The 19683-nt window shown below is 43.7% G+C and overlaps 1 protein-coding gene across 2 annotated transcripts in view; it reads right to left on the bottom strand.

Moving 5' to 3' along the window:
• The window catches only part of Itgav (integrin subunit alpha V), a 75621-nt gene extending 56631 nt beyond the window's left edge, over positions 1 to 18990 (bottom strand). Inside the window, exons 1-2 of one of the 2 annotated variants that reach the window (XM_032903573.1) lie at positions 18459 to 18990; positions 7610 to 7740 (exon numbers count right to left, since the gene is read on the bottom strand). In XM_032903573.1, coding sequence (XP_032759464.1) covers positions 7610 to 7740; positions 18459 to 18643 — 316 coding nt within the window. In that variant the 5' untranslated portion in view covers positions 18644 to 18990. The remainder of the gene's footprint in view (positions 1 to 7609; positions 7741 to 18458) is intronic. The other variant, XM_032903574.1, reaches the window with a different exon arrangement.
• Positions 18991 to 19683: the final 693 nt, after the last annotated feature.

Below are 19683 nucleotides of genomic sequence, written 5' to 3'. Positions count from 1 at the left end.
CAGCCTTTGTATTCAAGGCTCATTTGCCTGGAAAAGTTCATTCCTTCCGCCTGAAATTCTAAGGCTACCTGAAAATCCAGCATATACTCACCCATGGCCTAAGGCATGGCACAGTTTCTTATGCCACTAGCTCAAAGCCTTCCATGACCTGGATGGGGCAAACCTTTGGGAAGTGTGCAAGGTAGAGCCTATGTGGACGAGTGCATGCTGACCCTTTTTAGGGATATTGAGCATGAGCTAAAGAGTTTGTGCTTTTTGAAAGTGGATCTGGTTTGGGGGAGAATGACTGAAGAACTTGGACGCTGTCACAAACATTGTGAGGAGAGACACGGAGGGATAGGGCCCCTTTGACTTCATGTATATGGCTCGACACAACCCTGAGGCTACTCCCGTGACCAGTGCCCTGGCTGGTGCCAGTTCCAATTCCACCGGGTCCTTTGGTACTCATGACCACACCCAGGGAGACTGCAGCCCTTCTGGATGTCTGTCAGCAACCCACTGCTGACTGAGGATGACCAAGCAAGCCCCAGCAGCCTTCCTCAAGATGAAGGCTATGACCTCCAGGATGTCTGTGGCAGATCCTCCAGAATGCTGTATGAGTGCAGCCTGGAGGTGGGAGGGGGCGAGCATGCACTCGACCCTGACACCAGAGGAGGAACAACAGTTCCTGCAAGCCCAAGTCAGCATGAGAGCCACGTCGGCCCAGAGACTGGACCTCCCGGTGAAGAACTGCCCTCTCCCCCTACGAGAGTACTTCAAGTATTTTTTTCTCAGAGCTCCCTTCCTCTTGACAATGAATCATACAGCGAAAAGGGAGGCTTTCCTAGAACCACGGCAGTCATCCTCCTGTGTATTTTCCCACTGCAGTGATTTCTTCTGTTTGTTTGAAAAGGAAGAACAAATCTTCTGTTTGGTTCCCAAGATGCAGATGCCTCTCTGCAACTCACTGCGGTGGTGGGAAGCACCCACTGTTGTGGACAAGATCCTCATGGGACAGCCCATAGTGTGTCCCCAAGTGTCTGTATTCCTGTTGTGACGGTTAAAAAGTATTATAGGGTTATAAAAAGAAAGAAATGAAGGAAGAGAGGGAGGGAGGGAATCCTGTTTTGTTTTGTTTTGTTGTTGACACAAGGTTTCTCTGTGTAGCCCTGGCTGTCCTGGAACTCACTCTGTAGACCAGGCTGGCCTCAAACTCAGAGATTTGCCTGTCTCTGCCTCCCCAGTGCTGGGATTAAAAGCATGTGCTCCCACCACCCAAAAAAGAAAGAAGGAAAGAAAAAAAAAAAGAGCTACCTCCTGCCATAATGCCTCTCGGGGACTTGTCTCTGTGCATATTGAGATTAATGTAAGCTAGAGGAGTCAGAGAAAATACGTGCAAATTTCATATATTTGGTCTTTTACTTATCAAACCAGTTTAAAATCCATATGAAAACCTATTCACCACTTACTAAGAACAAATGAACACTGGTTAGAGGTTTTTTTGTTTTGTTTTGTTCTGTTTTTAAAGCATCAGACATCAGACATGTGTTTTGGATGTAAATAGAAATTTTAAAAACTAATTTAATGCAGGCATTGTGCTACGAGTTTGTGATCCCAGCACTCACGACACTGAGGAGGGTAAATCATGATCTGCCTGTTCTAGCAAGTAGAAGCACTATCTTTAAAAAAAAACAAAAAACAAAAAACAAAAAACATTAAATTAAATATTAGAAGGTCTGGTTTCCTTAGGGCAGTGGTGCTCAACTTTCCTGACCCTGCGACCCTTTAATACAGTTGGTTCTCAACCTTCCTAACGCTGTGACCCTTTAATACATTTCTTCATGTTGTGGTAACCCCCAACCATGAAACTGTTTCACTGCTACTTCGTAACTGTCATTTTGCTACTGCTATGAACGGTAATGAATTCTTCTAGAGATAAAGTTGCCAAAGGGTTCTCAACTGAAAACTACTACCTTAGGGAAAGCGGAGCAGGGCTGGAGAGATGGCTCAGCCGTTAAAAGGCTAGGCTCACAACCAAAAATATAAGGGAAAGCGGAGCAGCACAAGGGGCACTCATTCCAAAACAACTTGGAGCTTCTCTGAAACCTAGAAATGTGCAGAATCAACGGCCATGCCTTAAAGCACCGTGAGTTTAACTTTTCTCAGTTCTGAAGCTGGAGAGGTGGCACAGGGTTTAGAGCACTGGCTGCTCTTCCACGGGATCCGTCCAGTTGGATTCCTAGCACCCGCATGGCGGGTCACAACCAATTGTATTTCCAGTTCTAGGGGATCCAATGGTTTAACTTCTCGACAGGTACTACACATGTGATGTACAGACACACACACAAGCAAAATACTCACACACATAAAATAAACCCTCACTAAATGTCCAATTGCATCACTAAGTACAGCTGGTATGTATATGCACTGGCTATACTGACACCCAAAGTTAAGTCCATAATCATAAAAATACACGCACACCCACCCCATCTACTACTTCTATGGCCTCCCGCTTCAACAGCCACAATTTCAGATCTCCATCCTTTCAAGAAGCTTGCTCCAAAGAAAGTCTGTCTTCTAACTAAGAGCCCAAGTCTTAAAATACTAGAGTCCACATCAGACGGTGGCTCCACTGAAAGGAAGTGTGAATAGAGTGGGCGGGAGAGCGCAAGGAAAGGCCGCTCTCCAAACAGACCCACAGGCGGCTCATTCAGGACCTGGAGGGGACTGGCAGCCACTCTGGAACACATGAGGGAAGTAAATATTTTGAGTCACAGTGCCCCGAAGTTCCGCCGTCCCGCTGTCACTATGCTGAAACGCCCAGATTCCTGGACTGTGCTGCCACTCTTAAAAAGGAAATAAAACACAGACCAGGGATTCCAAGGCTGGAAGAAATGCTGTTTGTCTGTTTCTTACCTCCGATGTGCTGGACAACTGACTCACATTACCCAAACAAACTTCAAAGGAGGACAATGCACCATGGCACATTTTAATTCTAGCACTTGGGAGGCAGAAGCAGGCAGATCTTCGTGAGTTCAAGTCTAGCCTGATACATAAATCAAGCTCCAGGACAGCCAGAACCACACAGAGAAACCCTATCTTAAAACAAATAAAATAAATATAATCATGAGGCAAATCACTAGAGACTTGAAAATTAAACTCTTTTTTTTTTTTTGCAAGCTTCCAAAAATGTGTTCTTCGCACCCTCACCAAACTCCCAGGAGGAAATGTTTCAGGGCAGAAGCTGTGACAAGAGCACCCAGTCAGTGTGAGTATCTAATGCTCCTTTCGATGGTCTCCTCTCTCCAGAGTATTTCACAATATGCAGACATGCAGGGCTCAGCTTGTTGGGGAACTAAAACACCACTAACATAATGCTGAATTTTAAGACGAGGATACCCTGTTACCCTAAAACTCAGTGTTTGTCTCTTCTTTCTATGACTAAAGAACATCTTTTGGGCAAGATTATGCCACTCTTTTTGAAAGAGAAATATTGAAACATTAAAAAGAAATAAGAGAGTAAGCTTCTATTTAGAAGTTTTCAGTCACTGGCTTCCTACTCGTTACTATGAGTTCTAAGAATAACTAGATGGTTTAGGTCCTTAGAGAATTTGTTGGTTTTTGTTTGCTAAAACAAGCTGTTAAAACAATGTCATCCCGTATTAATCCTGGAGTAAACCAAGTACTTCAAAAACCTCCTCAAGCAGATTTTTACCCCAAATACAACTTCAACTCGGATATTACTAAAAAATAAGTTTGGATGAAAGAAAAAAAAACTCTCAATAGAAGTTATTATTTCTGTGACACTTGCAAGGTCAGAGAAAGAAAGCCCTTTGATCATTCATTAAATGCATTAATGAATCCATTCATTAAATGCAGCAGTGAGACCCAAGGCCTCTGCTGCCCACGGTAAGAAGCACACCTGTGGGAGCAATGTAGCTGACAGCTGTCATTCTGCTGGTCACCACGGTGATTCAGCCGCTCTAGTTAGTATATGTCCCCTCCCTCTCTGCTACTCTATGTGTCCCTACTAAAGCTGCATGCTGCTACTAATTTCCACAGAAGTATCTAGAAACATTGTTTACCTAAGACAGCTATCCTCTAAAGATAAACAAGAAGAGTCCGCAAAGTGTATCGGGAAGACACAGGCAGGGGTTCATTTTTCTGGGTGCCAGCAGTGTTTGCTTAGAGTCATTCAGACTCTCCCTCTTCATCCCATGAGCCATCTCCGAGGTTCTGCAGGAACACAGCACAAAGAACACAGGCCTGTATGAGCCGGCACTGCTCTCTCAATGCTGGATTGTTTCCTGCTGGTGTTGGGGAGGAAGTGATCTGAGAGCTTCAAACAGTTTCAAACAAAATCCCTTTACTGGAGATTTAAAAAGAAAAAATAAATAAATAAATGAAATCAACCCCAATCTTGAAAGAATGGGTAATAGCCAGATCAAACTGCGAGGAGCAGGATTTACAGGGTCCTGTGAAAACGGTTGGTCAAATGTTACAGATATTAAATAAGATGTTGTTAGCTATATGTTAATCGATAATAAAAGAACTAGACAAAATTATTCCTAAGGTGCTTATGAGACCCCAATCACACAATTCTGAACCAGGAGATGACTGATTCTGTCAGGAGATACCTGTTCATTAAGGAAAAATCTTTAGTCTAAATTCATGTTGTAGCAAAGAACACTATGTTTCGTTTTGTTTTAACTTTGTATTTCATAAGGCTACTATAAGTGTACAATCTAGACATATCTAAACTTGCAGAAAGCTGTTTTAGAGTCTACCTAAGTGTTTTAGTTTCAATAAGCTGGAAAGTGTTCACCACGGAGGCCATTTTTACATTTGTTATTTAAAGCGAAGCCTAGGAATGTGTGGGGAAATAACTTTACAGCATTCTTCTGGATGAGAGTCTGCGTGGCCAGGCTTGTCTGCTGCCTTCAGCTGAAACCTTCTAGAACCATGCTTGAGTGTTGCAGTAGCAAGATGTTCAGGGTGAAAGGGGAGTCCTACATTTGACCTTCTCTAGGATGAAGCTATATCCTTCTGCTACTTCTCAAAGACACTATTCGTAAGCTTGCAGTCGAGCCTGTATTTCTAAGGAAAGAGGCATGTGTTCCTTCCCCAGTGGAGATCAACAGCCTATGTTTCTAGAAGGGGAGGATGTGGGGCGTGTTATAAATGTTTTCATAAGTGTGGATGCACACATTCATGCTCACGTATGCAGAGGCTAGAAGCCTGGTATCCTCTTTTTTCACTGTCTGTCTTATTCCCATGAGACAGGGTCTCTCACTGACCTGAACCGAAGCAGCCAGTGTGTCCCAGTGACCCTCCTGTCTCTGCCAGCCACAGGGCTGGAGTAAGAGGCACATGAGGCTACTTCCAGCTGGAAATTATTCTTTTTATAAATAAAATTGGGCAGTCATTGGTCTGTTAGTAACATCTGCTTCCTTGGAAAAGGAAAACACGTGGCAATAAGAGGGTTTTGCCAAAAGTCACGATAACAGATTATAACATAACCCAAGACATAATCCACTTAATAGCCACAATTATCGTTATTTTTTTCCTTTCTTGTAATTCCTTTTTCATGATTACTCTTCACCCAGTTTTAGTAAGACGCTGTAATAAACAATCCATTCTTCCCTGGTATGGTATAGCACTTTGCTATCTTTAAAGTACATTCAGAGACACGAACTCCTTTGATCTACGTGACAACTCTGCTTTCTCTGACAAACTGAGAAACTGATACCAGCAAAGGAGCAAAGCCTATTTATATAAACACAGCTCCTGCTGGAAACAGCTTTCGGCAGAGCCAATATCAAATTTTAAAACATGGAAAGAGGTTCTGGCCAACAGAGGTATAGGTCCTACTTCCCAGAATCTTCTTAAGTAATACAGAAAAATCCTAAGCCATAAAAGGCTTGCTCACTCAGCAGATCTGATGGGCCACATCGTCTGAAAAGGTGTGGGTGTGTCCAAGAGGAGCCAGGATTCATCACTGAACCCTGTGAACACTGCTGGCCTTAGCTGAAGGAAGAAGCCAGAAGCTCCAAGTTCCCCACTATTGGCTCTCAGAGAAATAGGGTAGCTCACTTGACTTTAGTCCAGTGAGATCCATCACAGAAATCTATCTTCTAGGACTGACCAAAATGAACCTGGGTTGTTTAAAGACATCTAGGGCTGAAGGGAAGGCTCAGTGGTCATGTTTTCCACACACAGGTCCAGAGTTCAATTTCCAGCAATAAAAAAGAAGAAACCAGGGTTGACATAGTTCATGACACCAAATGGGGAACTAATATTGGCTTGAAGACAAAACAGAAGTAACAGATGCTATAAGGATAGTCTCCACATTCAACTGCACAGTTATGTATGTACCACATGCTTGCCTCATACCCACAGAGGTTATAAGACGGACCCCCTGGAACTGCAGTTACAGATGGTTGTGAACCACCATGTGGGTGCTCCCAACCACACCCAAGACCTCTCAAAATGACAAGGTCTCTTAACTGCTGAGCCGCCTCTTCAGCCTCTCCCCAAACTTTTAAAAATATATATGAGAATATGCCAACATAAATGTACATAGGAGTCTAAATACTTCATTCCAACGATGTAAATATAAAATTTGAATTAACTCTCATCTTCCCCTAGGTTAACTCTTTTTTACTACCACCACCTTGATTGACATTAAAATTTGTTCCAAAAATAAAATTATCCTGTTATCAGTAACACAATATAAATTTCCAGTACATTTTAAATAAAAATGTGTTGATTTTTTTTTTTGTCACCTAAATCTAATTGACTACTCAAGATGATTCCTCAACTTCTGTTTTTGTTTTTCGCATCACACCAAGCCCAGGAATCATTGCTGAATCGAGAGGTAATCGGCAGTAGTCAGTGAATCCTGCTTCAACTTGGCTCACAGTAAAACGGCAGAAGTCTCTCCTGTTCCTGAGATCTCCCTATTCCCAGAAGAGATGGAGACTTATCTTAATAGATTTTCCCAAAATGTCTACGTATTGACACTGTAAGTTTCCGTTGGAAGACATCCAAATAGATACACAGAATTGCTATAGCAAAGCACATACAAATCATTTATTTATACAGACGTCTCCTTATAGATGTAGGGTGATGATGTTCCTTACATGTTACTCTTTAAAAGGATTTATTGACTTGTATTTATGTGTATGAGTGTTTTGCCTACACACATGTATGTGTGCCATGTGCATGACCAGTGCCTTTGGAGCCAGAAGAGGGTACTGGATCCCCCAGAAAGGGTGTTACGAATGCTTGTCAGCTGCCAAGTGGATCCTGGGAACGGAACCCCAGTCCTCTGCAAAAGTCACAAGTGTTCTTAAACACTGAGCCATCTCCCCAGCTCTGTTGTTACATTAAAACAAAAATAAAAACAAGACAAGAAAACAGATAAAATGAGGTAAGTATATGGTGCCACAAGCCTTTAATCACTGCTGTCAGAAGGTAGAAGCAGGCAGATCTCTGTGAGTTCAAAGCCAGCCTGGTCTACATAACAAGCTCCATGCTAGTCAAGGATACATAGTGAGACCCTGTCTCCAAAACCAACGGACCAACCAAATGGCATAAATCAAGAGACTACAACAGAGTCAAGGTTTACCTGTTGAATCAAATTCAATGGGCTGGCACCGGCGGCTGGATGAGCAGTCACATTTGAGAACTTGCCCTCCTTCTATAATCCCAGGCTGGGTTGTGTTTGCTTTTGGGGCTCCCACCAGGAGGAACATCCTGCTAAAACACAAAGGACACGTAATATTTCAAATGACACAAAGTATAATATTTATATTATGATTTATGACAAAACATTCTTTTGATATTACCCACAAATACTTTTAAAAAACTACTTTGGATGGCTTAATATCCCCACTATAAGATAATTTCTCTTGCATTCACTTAAAATGTACATTATCCAAACTGTATATCTTATTTTTTAGATTTATTTATTTTATATGTATGAGTGTTTTACCTACATGCATATATCTGTATTTATGCCTGCGCCTATTGAGTTCAGAAGATAGTGCTTACTAATACCCTGGAAATGAAGTTACAAATGGTTGTAAGCTACTTGTAGATGCTGGAGATTGAATCTGGGTCCTCTAAAAGAACAGCCAGTGCTCTTAACCACTAAGCTATCTCCTTAACCCCAAACTATACATTTTAAGTTCATACAGTTTCTTGGACCAGTGAGGTAGTAAAGGTAATTGTTGCCAAGTCTGAAGACCTAAGTTCCATTCCCAGAAACTATATGGTAGAAAAGAAAACCAACTCCTGAAAGTCGTCCTCTGACCTCCATGCATGTTCACCATAGCTCTCTCTCTCTCTCTCTCTCTCTCTCTCTCTCTCTCTCTCTCTCTCTCTCTCTCACACACACACACACACACACACACACACACACACACACACACACACACTGTACTCTGTCCTTCTGAGGCTCCCAGAGATCCCCCAGTCTCTGCCTCCAGATACTAAGATAAAAACCATGTGCACCTCCACTCCTGCCTAGCTTTTGGTTTCCTTCCCATTCAAAAAATCATGTGGAGCTTGAACATATTTGCTGCATCAGGCTCAGTTCTGGCACTAAAGATGCCTGGTCTAGACACTGTCCTCTCCAAAGAAACCAAGCCAGCAAACAAATCATGCGACATTACTCTGAAGGAGACCAACAGTTGGCTAAGGAAGATGATTTCTTGGGAGTAAAGAGGGCAGAGCTTCCTTAGATAAAGGAAAGTTACTTTCATGGAAGGGAGGAAAAAAGAGTTCCTTTGGTTAAAGGGAACTCTCTCCAGGAAGGTGTCAGGGGAACGGAAAGGGGGATCTTTTAGAGATAGAGTAGTCAGTCGAGGAAATGATCTCTGGAGATAGCACAGCGGATTGAGAGGAGCCTGCTCAGGGGAGAGAGCTGTAGGAGAAGAGGGAGGGAAGGAGGGTGAAGAGGTGGGTGGGACTCCTTAAGCACTGCATAACTCGTGGGTAGGAAAGAACTTAGTCTCCAGGACAGAAGAGACAAGGGGTATTGCTAAGCAGAGAGAGCAAGCTAGGAGTGGCCCAAAATAACAGCCTGGAGCCTGGCAAAAGCTAAATCATAAAGTCCCTTTCACACATAGGAAAACCATCTGTTTTTTCTCAGTTCCATTTAAACTCTTAGGAGAGGGAACTCTCTTGACTTTGGAGAATTAAAGAAAAAGAAAAAAAATGGAACAAAGAAAGCTCAGGGAGGGGATGGTGAGCTCCATTAGCCAAGGGAGATGGAGAAAGACTTAAGAAACACTGTGAACAGAATGAACAGGGAGAGATAACACCTAGGCTTTGAACATAGAAATGGGGAAGACAGAAAAACACCATCCGACCCTTCACATTCTACGTGCTATTCGAGCAAGTAGGGGAGAGGAAGGCAGATCCCAGAAAAACATGAACTCAGTTCTCAGTCTGTCCCATCCATCCCTCTGTCTGTAAGTCCCAACACAAAATGGATATCTGTACCCAGAAGGAGTTGGGATAGAAGACAGACAAGAGTAAGTAAGCTTTGAGGGAGAAGGGAGAAAAAGAAACTCTCCACCTTGCTTTTCAAAGAACTGACAGATTAGTTTAGCAAATGCAGAGAGACAGGGGAAGAGAGAGAAGCAGCACTCCATAGATACTTCCCATCTCCACCATTCCATCTGGCTAGACAAGTCACTTAAGTGCTCGCAAAGTATAACTTACAATTACAAACCAACGTACATCGTAGATATAAAATGCACGTATCGTAATTTTTTAAAATCAGTTCAACCTCCTTTATTCTGGGTAGTATCAGTCAGATCTCAGCTAGACCAAAAATGAGGGCTGCTTTGTGGACTGCTAGGTAGTAAGTATCCTTTACTTATCTTGAAACCCACACATTCAAACTCCAAATTAAACTCCAAACCAAGCCATGCCCTGTTTAATAAATCTTTATGTAGTCATGTTTGGCAGCAGTAAAACACCAGTGCTGGCTTTCTCCCATCGTAGCAATGATTCTGAGTAAGAAATCAGCTTTATTGTCACTCAGCAAGAATCTTTCTTTCACAGAAAAAAAAAAAATATATATATATAGGGTTGAGCGTGAGATTTGTATCACCCACCAGATAAAGAAATTCCTTGTCATTACAATACCCTGTATTCTTTCAGAACTTGATTAGCATAGGCAAATTAGAATATGGGGTTTTGCTATAAGTATAGAAATTTACAAGGGCAAATCTAGCTGTAAATATATAAAGTGTGTGCGCGTGTGTGCGTGTGTGTGTTTTCCTCTCAATTAGATCAAAAATGTAGTCACAAGTCTGGACATGCAGCTGAGTGGCACAGCACTTGACCAGCATCACCGAAGCCTGAGGTTGGACCTCTAGCACCACAAAACCAGGCAAAGTGAGCAGGAGATGTAGCTCATTTGATAGAGTGCTTTGCCTAGTTTGCAAAAACAAACAAAGAAAAAAAAAAGTCCTAAATTCAACCCCTAGAACCAACTAAAATCAGGTGTGATGGCACATGCCCATAATGGCATCACACAGGAGACAGGAGGGTCAGAAGCTCAAAGCCAACCTTGGCTACATAATGCTTTGTGATACGTTCAGAGCCAGCCTGAGCTACATGAAACCCTCTCTCAAAAAACATTTAAAAAAAAAAAAAAAAAAAAAAAAAAAAAAAAAAAAAAAAAAAAAAAAAAAAAAAAAAAAAAAAAAAAAAAAAAAAAAAAAAAAAAAAAAAAAAAAAAAAAAAAAAAAAAAAAAAATCTGGGGCAGTGGGGTTGGGGAGGAGATACCATAAATGTTGGTTTTTATCTACAATATTTCCAATGCACTCTGAGAAAGAGAATAATTCAGGCAAGTGCATTGCTTTTCTTTTGGGGTTCTAATAAAACTTTATTTACAAAGACAGGCAGTGGAGAGATGTGGTCCATGGACTGTGATTTTCCGACCAGTGGTTTCATCAATGGGGAACTGGGACAAAATCTCAGAAGAGAGAATGCTGTGGTTTGAGTGAGAAAAGCTGCTCATAGGCTCAGGTATTTTAACACTTAGATCCCAGTCAGTGGTGAAATTTGGAGCAGTTATGGAAACTTTAGTGAATGTAGCCTTGCTGAAGGATGTGTATGCAGGGGAAGGACTTGAAGAGTACATAACTTCACCCCACATCAGTTCACTCTTTCTACTTTGAGTTCGGAGTCGAAATGTTGATCTCTCAGCTTCTTAGGCCAACCACCCACCATGCCTCCACCCCTGTACGGACTTTGCCTCTGGAACCGTAAGCCCAAATGAACTTTCCCTTTTTTAAGTTGATTCTGGCCTTGGTGTTTTAACACAGCAACAGAAACGTAACTAACACAGAGGGAAGCCTTGTCCTTCTACTGGGGATGGAGTGGGGAGCCCAGTTCCTTCTCCCTCCACGAGATGCTGTCAACTCTAGCACACATCCCTTCCCCTAACCTAACACTGAGGTGATGATCTATCCGGTACTTCCTATGCTCTGCCTTTTTCTCTCACCACATGAAGACTGAAATGCAAGCTTTGAGATCAGGAGATGGCTGAGTCATAAAGGAGTCAGTGATCTGATTACTTGGGACTATCTATGCTCTGCTTGTCAAAGTCTCCACCTAGAAGGACTTGGTTCCTTCCTTTGGAGTTCTTAAAGCGGCCATCAGAGCATGGATATACATGAGCCCTTAGTGTGCGGACCAATGAGGTTCCAAGTCAGAGCAGCTGTTCCCAGATTTGCCTTGACACCCACAAGCAACTCCCTTCTGGAGTGTCTTTTGCACATTTCTTTTCAGAGCCTTCTATATTTTTTTTCAAAACTACTCATTACTACTTATGAAGAAGTGCTTATTAGCATGTGAGGCTCTAACTCACTTCTGCCTGAGCAGGTAACAACACATTCATTAGCCATAGGCCTCTGTCTTACACCAACTACATACCAATAAGTCACTTCAAACAGCTCCGACAGCTCTCGGGTCAGAGAAACCATACTTTCATTCGATTATTTAAATTATCCTTAAAATAATTTCCTTATGTAACAATTCTATTTAATTTTGTACTTCGGATATCATCTTGGCTTGGCCACTGTAAAACAGAGAGCACTCCTCGGTTATTAGGGGACGGTCTCTGGCTAAAGCTGAATAAAGGGCACAGTGGGCGAGCACTGAACAAAATGTCACTATGGGCAGCACACAGCCTGAGTGCTTGCCAGGAGTCCAGGAACCAAGCTGCTGCTTTCATCAGACTGACCGCACATCACAGGCATGAAAGGATGGTAATTAGAAGAGCTAATATTGATGTTCAACACACATCCCTACACACCCCTCATGTGCACTGTTGCCCACTGGTGAAGCACATAAATAGAATAATAAAGAAGGAACATGGGAGAACTGTCAGGGTCAAATCCCAAGTTAATGATTAAAAAACAATAAAAAAACTAAAAATATGAGAAACAGCTTTTTTTAATGCAAATATCAGTGTGATATTTGTTACTTTTTGGAAAAAGTAAAGAATCTTAAAAGGAAGTTACATATTGAGGAAGCTGGGCTGCTGCAGTCCACGCCTTTAATCCCAGCACTTGGCAGGCAGAGATAGGCAGATCTCTGAGTTAGAGGCCAGCCTGTCTATAGAGTGAGTGCCAGGACAGGCAGGGCTACACAGAGAGACCAGGAAGAGAAGGAGAAAGAGGAAGAAAAGGAAGAGGAGGAAGAGGAAGAGATGGTGGATGTGGTGTTAGTGATGTTTGTACACTTTGTGAAGATGTATCTCTGTCCTTCCTTGCCTGCCTAAGACACATCTGATTGGTTGAAATAAAAAGTCTATGACCTATAGCAAAAGGCAGAATAATAAGGTGGGACTTCTGGACAGAGAGAACAGGGGGGGGCGGGACTCTGGGAAAGAGGATAGTGCAGGGGATGTGCCACTCAGACTCAGAGGAGGCATTATTTGAGAACTGGGGCAGGCATAGAAAGGTCACAGTTACAAGAAGGAGGAGGAGGAGAAGAAGAAAAGGAGGAAGAAGAAAGTTATTTATGCTACAAAAGAAAAAAAAAAACAACAACAACAACCCAAAGGCCCACCAATGAAACACTTTATAAAAAGCAAATAATGTTACTTAAACGTCAACTAAACCTGTCTGTGGACTGCAGCAGTCCAAGTATAGTAAAAGAGGCAACAGAATAGAAAAGTTGTTTGCAGTGTAACAAGTGGCACCACCCAGTGCACACAGGACAGGAGGACTCACAAACAAGGCAAGTCAGCTAGAGGAGTCACTTGAAATCTCTGTTCTCAGTTCTCCAGAACAGAGGTACAATGCTCTGTCCTTACTTAAATTCTTTCCCAGGTGGCCAGTAGATAAATGAAAACAGACAGTATCTGAAAGCTTCCAAACAGTACGTGATGATACCATTAGCAATCAAAACAGTGGTTGATGTAATTAATAAGATACTTCCTAATGAAATAGGAAGTAAGTTAAAGTCTGCCTTTAAGGACCTTTTCTTCCCTTGGTCTTCTCAAAGAGCCCTTAATGCTCAAGTCATTAACTCAAAGGAAAAGAGGAAAAGCAAAGGGCAGGAAAGCTGGCTCCCAGCAGTTCCTGGCAAAGCGGACAGGTGGGGGCCAGCTCAAGTTTGCACGGGGCTGGAAAGACCTCCCTGAAGAGCATGTGTATTTTGAAGCTAAGCAACATAAGATCCAACATGCCTTCAGCGTTCTCCTTACTGACTCTAGCTCACTCCAAAACAAAGTTTGCCCAAGAACATGACCAAGGGCCACACCTTCACTAGCACTGTGTGATAACTCGATTTATTTGTACTGATGCCTCCTTAGGACTCCAGAAATGAGCGTGCTATTCATGTGATGCCAAGTGGGAGGATGCTAAGAAGCGGCAGGCAAAGAAAGGAAGAGAGGGAGAGAGAGAAGTGGAAGGCAAGAGATGGGAAGGAAAAAGCAGTTTGGGTGGGGGTGGGAAGAGGAAGAAGGGAAAGAGACAAAGCCATGGACACTGTGAGCATGCCCTTGAGCTGCACTTCCTATCCAGTGCAGAACAGAAAGGGCAGTTGCTTCACAGAATGAAGTCTGGCTACCAAGCAGGGCAGCGGGCCAAGCAATGACAAGTACATTTCCAAACTTTCCGAATGAACTAAGCTCTTTGGCTGCTTTCAGCATTGACCTTTCCAAGATAAAGCTTGTTTCATATACGGAGCTGACTCTGGGGTGGCCAACGGGAACTCCTGAAAATATACTATGCATATACATAAAAAGGAAATGTGTGCAAAATAGCTGAGGTGTAATTCAAGTTTCAGATTTGCTCTACACACATATGCTTCAGGTCAACAACCACGTAAAATAAAACGGAAACGGCAACTACCACAGCTCATACATTTTCCCTGGAACTCACAAGCATTTCCCTGCCTCTGCCTCCCCAGGGCTGGGAATTCAGGCATCCACCATCACATCCACCCAATAAACCTAAGATCTTACCAAAAGTAATAGACCTAAGGTTGGCTTTCCAAGTAATAAAGACTGTAGTTTAACCAGATGTATTATTTATGATGGATAAAAATTAACCAACACAGTACCAGTCACATTCAAGTTTATGAAAACATGTTGAAGTATTTTTTTTTTTTTTTGGAGATGGGGAGTGTGTTTTAGGGGTCAGGTCTCACTCTGTAGCCAAAGCTATCCATCCTGGAAGTCACTATATAGCCCAGGCTAGTCTCAAACGTGTGTCAATTCTCTCCTGCCTCAGGCTCCTGAGTGCTGGGACTTCAGGTAGCTACCACCACTTTCAGTCATTTTCTAAGGTAATTGTGACAATGGTTACAACGTGGAAATTTTTTAAATTTCCTTCATGAGGCCTTCCTCTGGGTTTGGATTTCCTCTGCCAGTGGAACTGCTGCTCAAAGGATCTATCAACAGAATATCAAGATTTAAAAAGAAACGTTTCGGAAATATAAAACCTGGAGAAACATAGAATAGGTTTTGCGGGTCTAGCCAACAAATAATAGGCAGACTAAGTCAAGAAGCTCTGAGCAGGGTTGGGGATTTAGCTCAGTGGGAGAGCGCTTGCCTAGGAAGCGCAAGGCCCTGGGTTCGGTCCCCAGCTCTGAAAAAAAAAACCAAAAAAAAAAAAAAAGAAGGTCTGAGCAGTCCCAACCCAGGCTCAAGTAAGAAGCAGAGGCAGAGAGCAAAGCTAGAAGCAAGGAAACATTAACAAGGAAGAGATTGTAAGTCCTTCTGCCTGGTGACTAAGCAGTGACTAATCTCAGAGGAGTGTAGTAGGAGAGACGAAGTAAAATAGAAAATGAGAGGGAGGAATGTGAAATGATCTCCAGGGCAACAGAGAAAGGAGGACTCCATTAATAGAAATGGAGGTGCCACCAATACCTCTTGATGCAAATATAATTCATTTTTAGCCAAAACTAGTTAACAAGGCTAATTCGGGCTAACTGATCTGCAGCTATTGCAATATTGTTTCTAATGGAGATAAAGAACTGGAAACTAGGGCCTTTTCAGTTTGGAGAGAAGGCATCATGTTACCCTGGCAGGTTTGGCACACAGGACCTAGCTGGGGCTTGAACTCCTGATCCTCCTGCCTCTACCTCTCAAGTGCTAAGAGTATAGGTGTATACCACAGTGACCAGCTTCATCCCCGAAGCTCCTTTTTAACGAGTACCGATGCATTCATTCCCATAACAATATAAAGATGATTTGATCACTCATAATCCATTACAAGAAAAAGGAGAAGTGAGAGCATTCCATAGTACTTAGATTTCTGAAATTGGAATGTGTGGGAATCACAGCTCCTCTCCTCATTAATCAAAATTTTTTTTTCCATTAACAAACACTTGAGTACATAGTTTTCCTTTAAAAGTTTATGATAAGTCAGGCATGATGGCACATGCCTTTAATCCTAGCATTTGGGAGACAGAGGCAGGCAGATTTCTGAGTTCCAGATCTACATAATGGTCCCAGGACAGCCAGGGCTACACAAAGAAATGCTGTCTCAAAAAAAAAAAAAAAAAAAAAAAAAGAGAGAGAGAGAGAGAGAGAGCAAGAGAAATGAAAAAATTAAATATCAACATATGCAACTGATGCTGATAATACACAATATGGATTCTGATGCTTGCTGAATTTACAGGTTCCTTTCTTGGGATTAAGCATAACTGTGTTTGGTTGGGGTTTTGGTAGATGAGGTGGGGTGGCTTTTCAAGACAGGGTTTCTCCCTGTAGTCCTGGCTATCCCAGAATTCTTTCTATAAACCAGGCTGGACTTGAACTCAAAGATCCACCTGCCTCTGCTTCCAGAGTGCTAGGATTTAAGCATGTGCCACTATTATCTGGAATTTTGTTTGTTTTTGTTTTTGTTTTTTTCTATTTTAAGGTTAAGTATAATTTTGTAATAATCTTCGTTTAATCTGAAAAGGTAAGTATAAACCTTTGTTTAGGTGTACTGGGGGAGAGGACACCTCAAAGTTGCTTTCTTTTTTATGTTAGGCTGGTCTCTTGGTACCAAAGTTGCTGGTGACTGTTTCAAAATGCAAAAACATGCAATCTCTCAAGTTTCACATTATCTTACTATTTAAACTCATGCACAAGTTCCTGTAAACAAGAGATCGTGTAAATATATGAGCTCATAGCATAGCCACTGGCCATATGTTTTCCAAAGATTAGTTACATTCTTTGCAATCAACAATAGTAAATATCACCACCAGCTCAAAATTGCTGTTTTCCATGGTTGGGGGGGCATGGGGGAACATTTAGAAGCTTGCAAACCTGTCGTGTTCCTGCCATGTATCTTGGATACTAAATCTTTGCCATAGACTAACAGAAGTGAAAAACAACTAAATTAATAACAGTAAAAGGAATTATTAGCATTTGCAAAACACTCCATCCACTCTGAAGTATTTAAATGCTAATTCCTGATGTACGGAAAAGCACATATTTTCAGTCAGAAAATTTCTGTATAACTCAATCTAAAGGCTGCACCCTGGGAGCAAGTACAGTGCCCAGGATATAAAAAGCATACACTTAAAAAAATAAATGAATAGTTGAAACTTTTAAATACTGAGCTAACTAAAATGATCAGACAGAGAGGATGTGGCTGTAGCTCAGACTCAGAAGTCTGGGCCCCTGGTAGGATCCCAAGTTCTATTCTATCCCCACAACGAGATCAATCACTTATGGCGTGAGTAATTAGGTGTCTGCAATCAGTGCTATGTGAGCTCAGGTCTAACAGAAAGCATTGTCAGTGTGAATCAAACTGTGCACTACATAAACAATGTCGATTTTTGCCAGTCCCACCCAAGCTACGTATTGGTTTAAGGACTGGTACCAATGGTACTCAGCAGTGTTCAGGGAAACCGTGACAAATCCTGAAGGCTGCCCTAACAACCTCAGACAAATACTTAGGTCACCTTCAAATGAAGCTTATATCACCTACCCCCAAAAATTACACTTTGTGCCTCCCCAAAACGAAATCTTGGAGGGTGGGGGGAATGTGGTAAGAAAAATGTGTTGTTACCCCTTGTGAGCACTAAGAAATAACCAAAGGAACCGTTTATTTGAAAAAACGATAGACGTCAAAAAACATGAATTAAATCAGGGTTTCTAACACTAGTAGGGATGCGAATGATGCCCGCGTTGAGTCAAAGACAACTTTAATCCAAAAACGAACAATAACCGTGACAAATCCTCAGGACGTTGCAACATGGGACATGGGTAATTTGGAAGCCTACGTGACCTGCTGAGTTCTTCAGTAGTGAAGTGACCTGCAGCGAGTGAAAACTCAGCAAACACCCTCATTCTGGCTGAACAATGACCTAAATAGTGGACTAGGAAAGGAGCAGATGATGTATTCCATTCATCTGGTGGACCTCAAATGCGCAAACAGTCCTTTACAATTTAGTGCAACAATTTGGACACTTTAGTCATCCGAGTGTCTAGAAGAGGAAGGGGGAGAGAGAGAGAGAGAGAGAGAGAGAGAGAGAGAGAGAGAGAGAGAGAGAGAGAGAGAGAGAGAGAGAATGAGAATCAGACGAAGGGAAGAGAGCAAAAAGCACTAGGAAGCGGCTAACTGGTACGGGAGGAAGAAAAAATTCTGGGACCAAGTGAAGCAGGTCACGAAACGACAGGGACGGCCAAAAGTGCCGCAGAACAAGCCTGTACAAATTTCTTACTTTTCCTGGATGTTTAACAGAGCTCCTTCAAAGCTCTCTCCCACTGTCCCCAGCCAATCAGAAGAAGTTGGGGACAGGGTGAAAGTGGATGCTGAGTGCCAGGTTAGGTCATCCCCACAAACGTTTCATCCATGCCGGTCCTGGGCCAGCCGCGGGATTGGAGAGTTTAGGCCGGTTTGGGACCGGGAGGACCCTGGAGCCAGCGGCTGGGTGCGGATCCGCTGGGTGAGGGCGCGCGGTGGGGGAGGGGGCGCCTGGGGACTCAAGCGCGGCCACTTACGAGGACGTGCTGGGCACGAAGAAGTCCACGGCGAATCCGAAGTAACTTCCCTCGGGGCCGGCGTACTCGGCGGGGCTTTCGACGTCCAGGTTGAAGGAGCCGGCGAAGGGCGGTTGGAGGCCGAGCAGCAGGATCAGGAGGCCACCGGGGCGAGGGCGTAGCAGCAGCCGCCCGGGAGCAGCCATCGCCGGGGCGAGCGCGGGGCGCGGAGCGGAAAGTCTACAATCCCTGTCCCAGTGCACGGTGGCCGCGGCCCGCCGCCTCCGCGCCCGAACTGCCGTGCTATGCGGTGCGCTTGCGGTCAAGGGCGGCGGGGAGGCAGGGAGGCGCGAGGCTGAGCCGGGCGGCCACCCAGGAGGCGCAGTGTCGGACGCGGGACTCCGGCTCTGTCGCTGGCTCGCGCGGTGCCTGGCTCTGAGAAGTGGCCGGGCGAGCGCCGTACCTCGGGGCCCTGAGCTGCCCCGGCTAGGGGAGGAGGCCCGGGAGGAGGAGGAGCCGGAGAGGCCGGGCCGCCCCACCGAAAGAGGAAGTCGCGCTCACGGTGGCCTCCCACCGGAGAAGGCCGGCCGCACTTCCGTGCGCGCTGGCGGCGGGTCCTCCGAGGCCGCCCCCGGGACTGCGGCCCAGACCCAAAGGACCAGGGGGCAGTGGCAGCGCGCCTCCAGCAGAAGCCCTGCAAGCCGGGGTCTGGCTACACTCAAAAGAAAGAGAGCCTGGCACACCTCGTTCCCTGGTTCCTCCAGGCACTTCTGAGCGACTTTTGTTTGAGAACGCGGAAAGCTTTATCCGCTTCTCTTACTTCTGCCACTTATCCCGGCAGGCGCTCACCAACAGAACTCTGTAATTATATGCCATTTCCCTCCCCTTCCATCCTCCACACACTGAACTTAATTATAAACTCCCAGAGGGCTAGCACAGCTCCTCCCGGATGCGGTGTGTGGAACTGGATCCCACTGGCTGACAAAAATGTTGTAAGGCAAAGGTTAGGTGATGAGCCTCTTAAATCCAACCAGAAGGGTTCAAGCCTATTCTTAGATCTTTTCTTACCCCCATCCCCTCCTCCTTTCTTCCTTTCTTTTTTCTTTCTTTTCTTTTCTGCTCTTTTCTGTTTCTTGCTTTCTTTCGAGGGTGGGATGAGTTTCTCTGTGTATCTTTGACTATCCTAGAAGTCACTCTATAAATCAGGCCTCGAACTTAGACAGATCTGCCTGCCTCTGCCTCCCTA

The sequence above is a fragment of the Rattus rattus genome, chromosome 5 (assembly GCF_011064425.1).
Source record: "Rattus rattus isolate New Zealand chromosome 5, Rrattus_CSIRO_v1, whole genome shotgun sequence".
Taxonomy (NCBI): Eukaryota; Metazoa; Chordata; class Mammalia; order Rodentia; family Muridae; genus Rattus; species Rattus rattus.
This window is presented reverse-complemented; position numbering and strand designations above follow the sequence as displayed.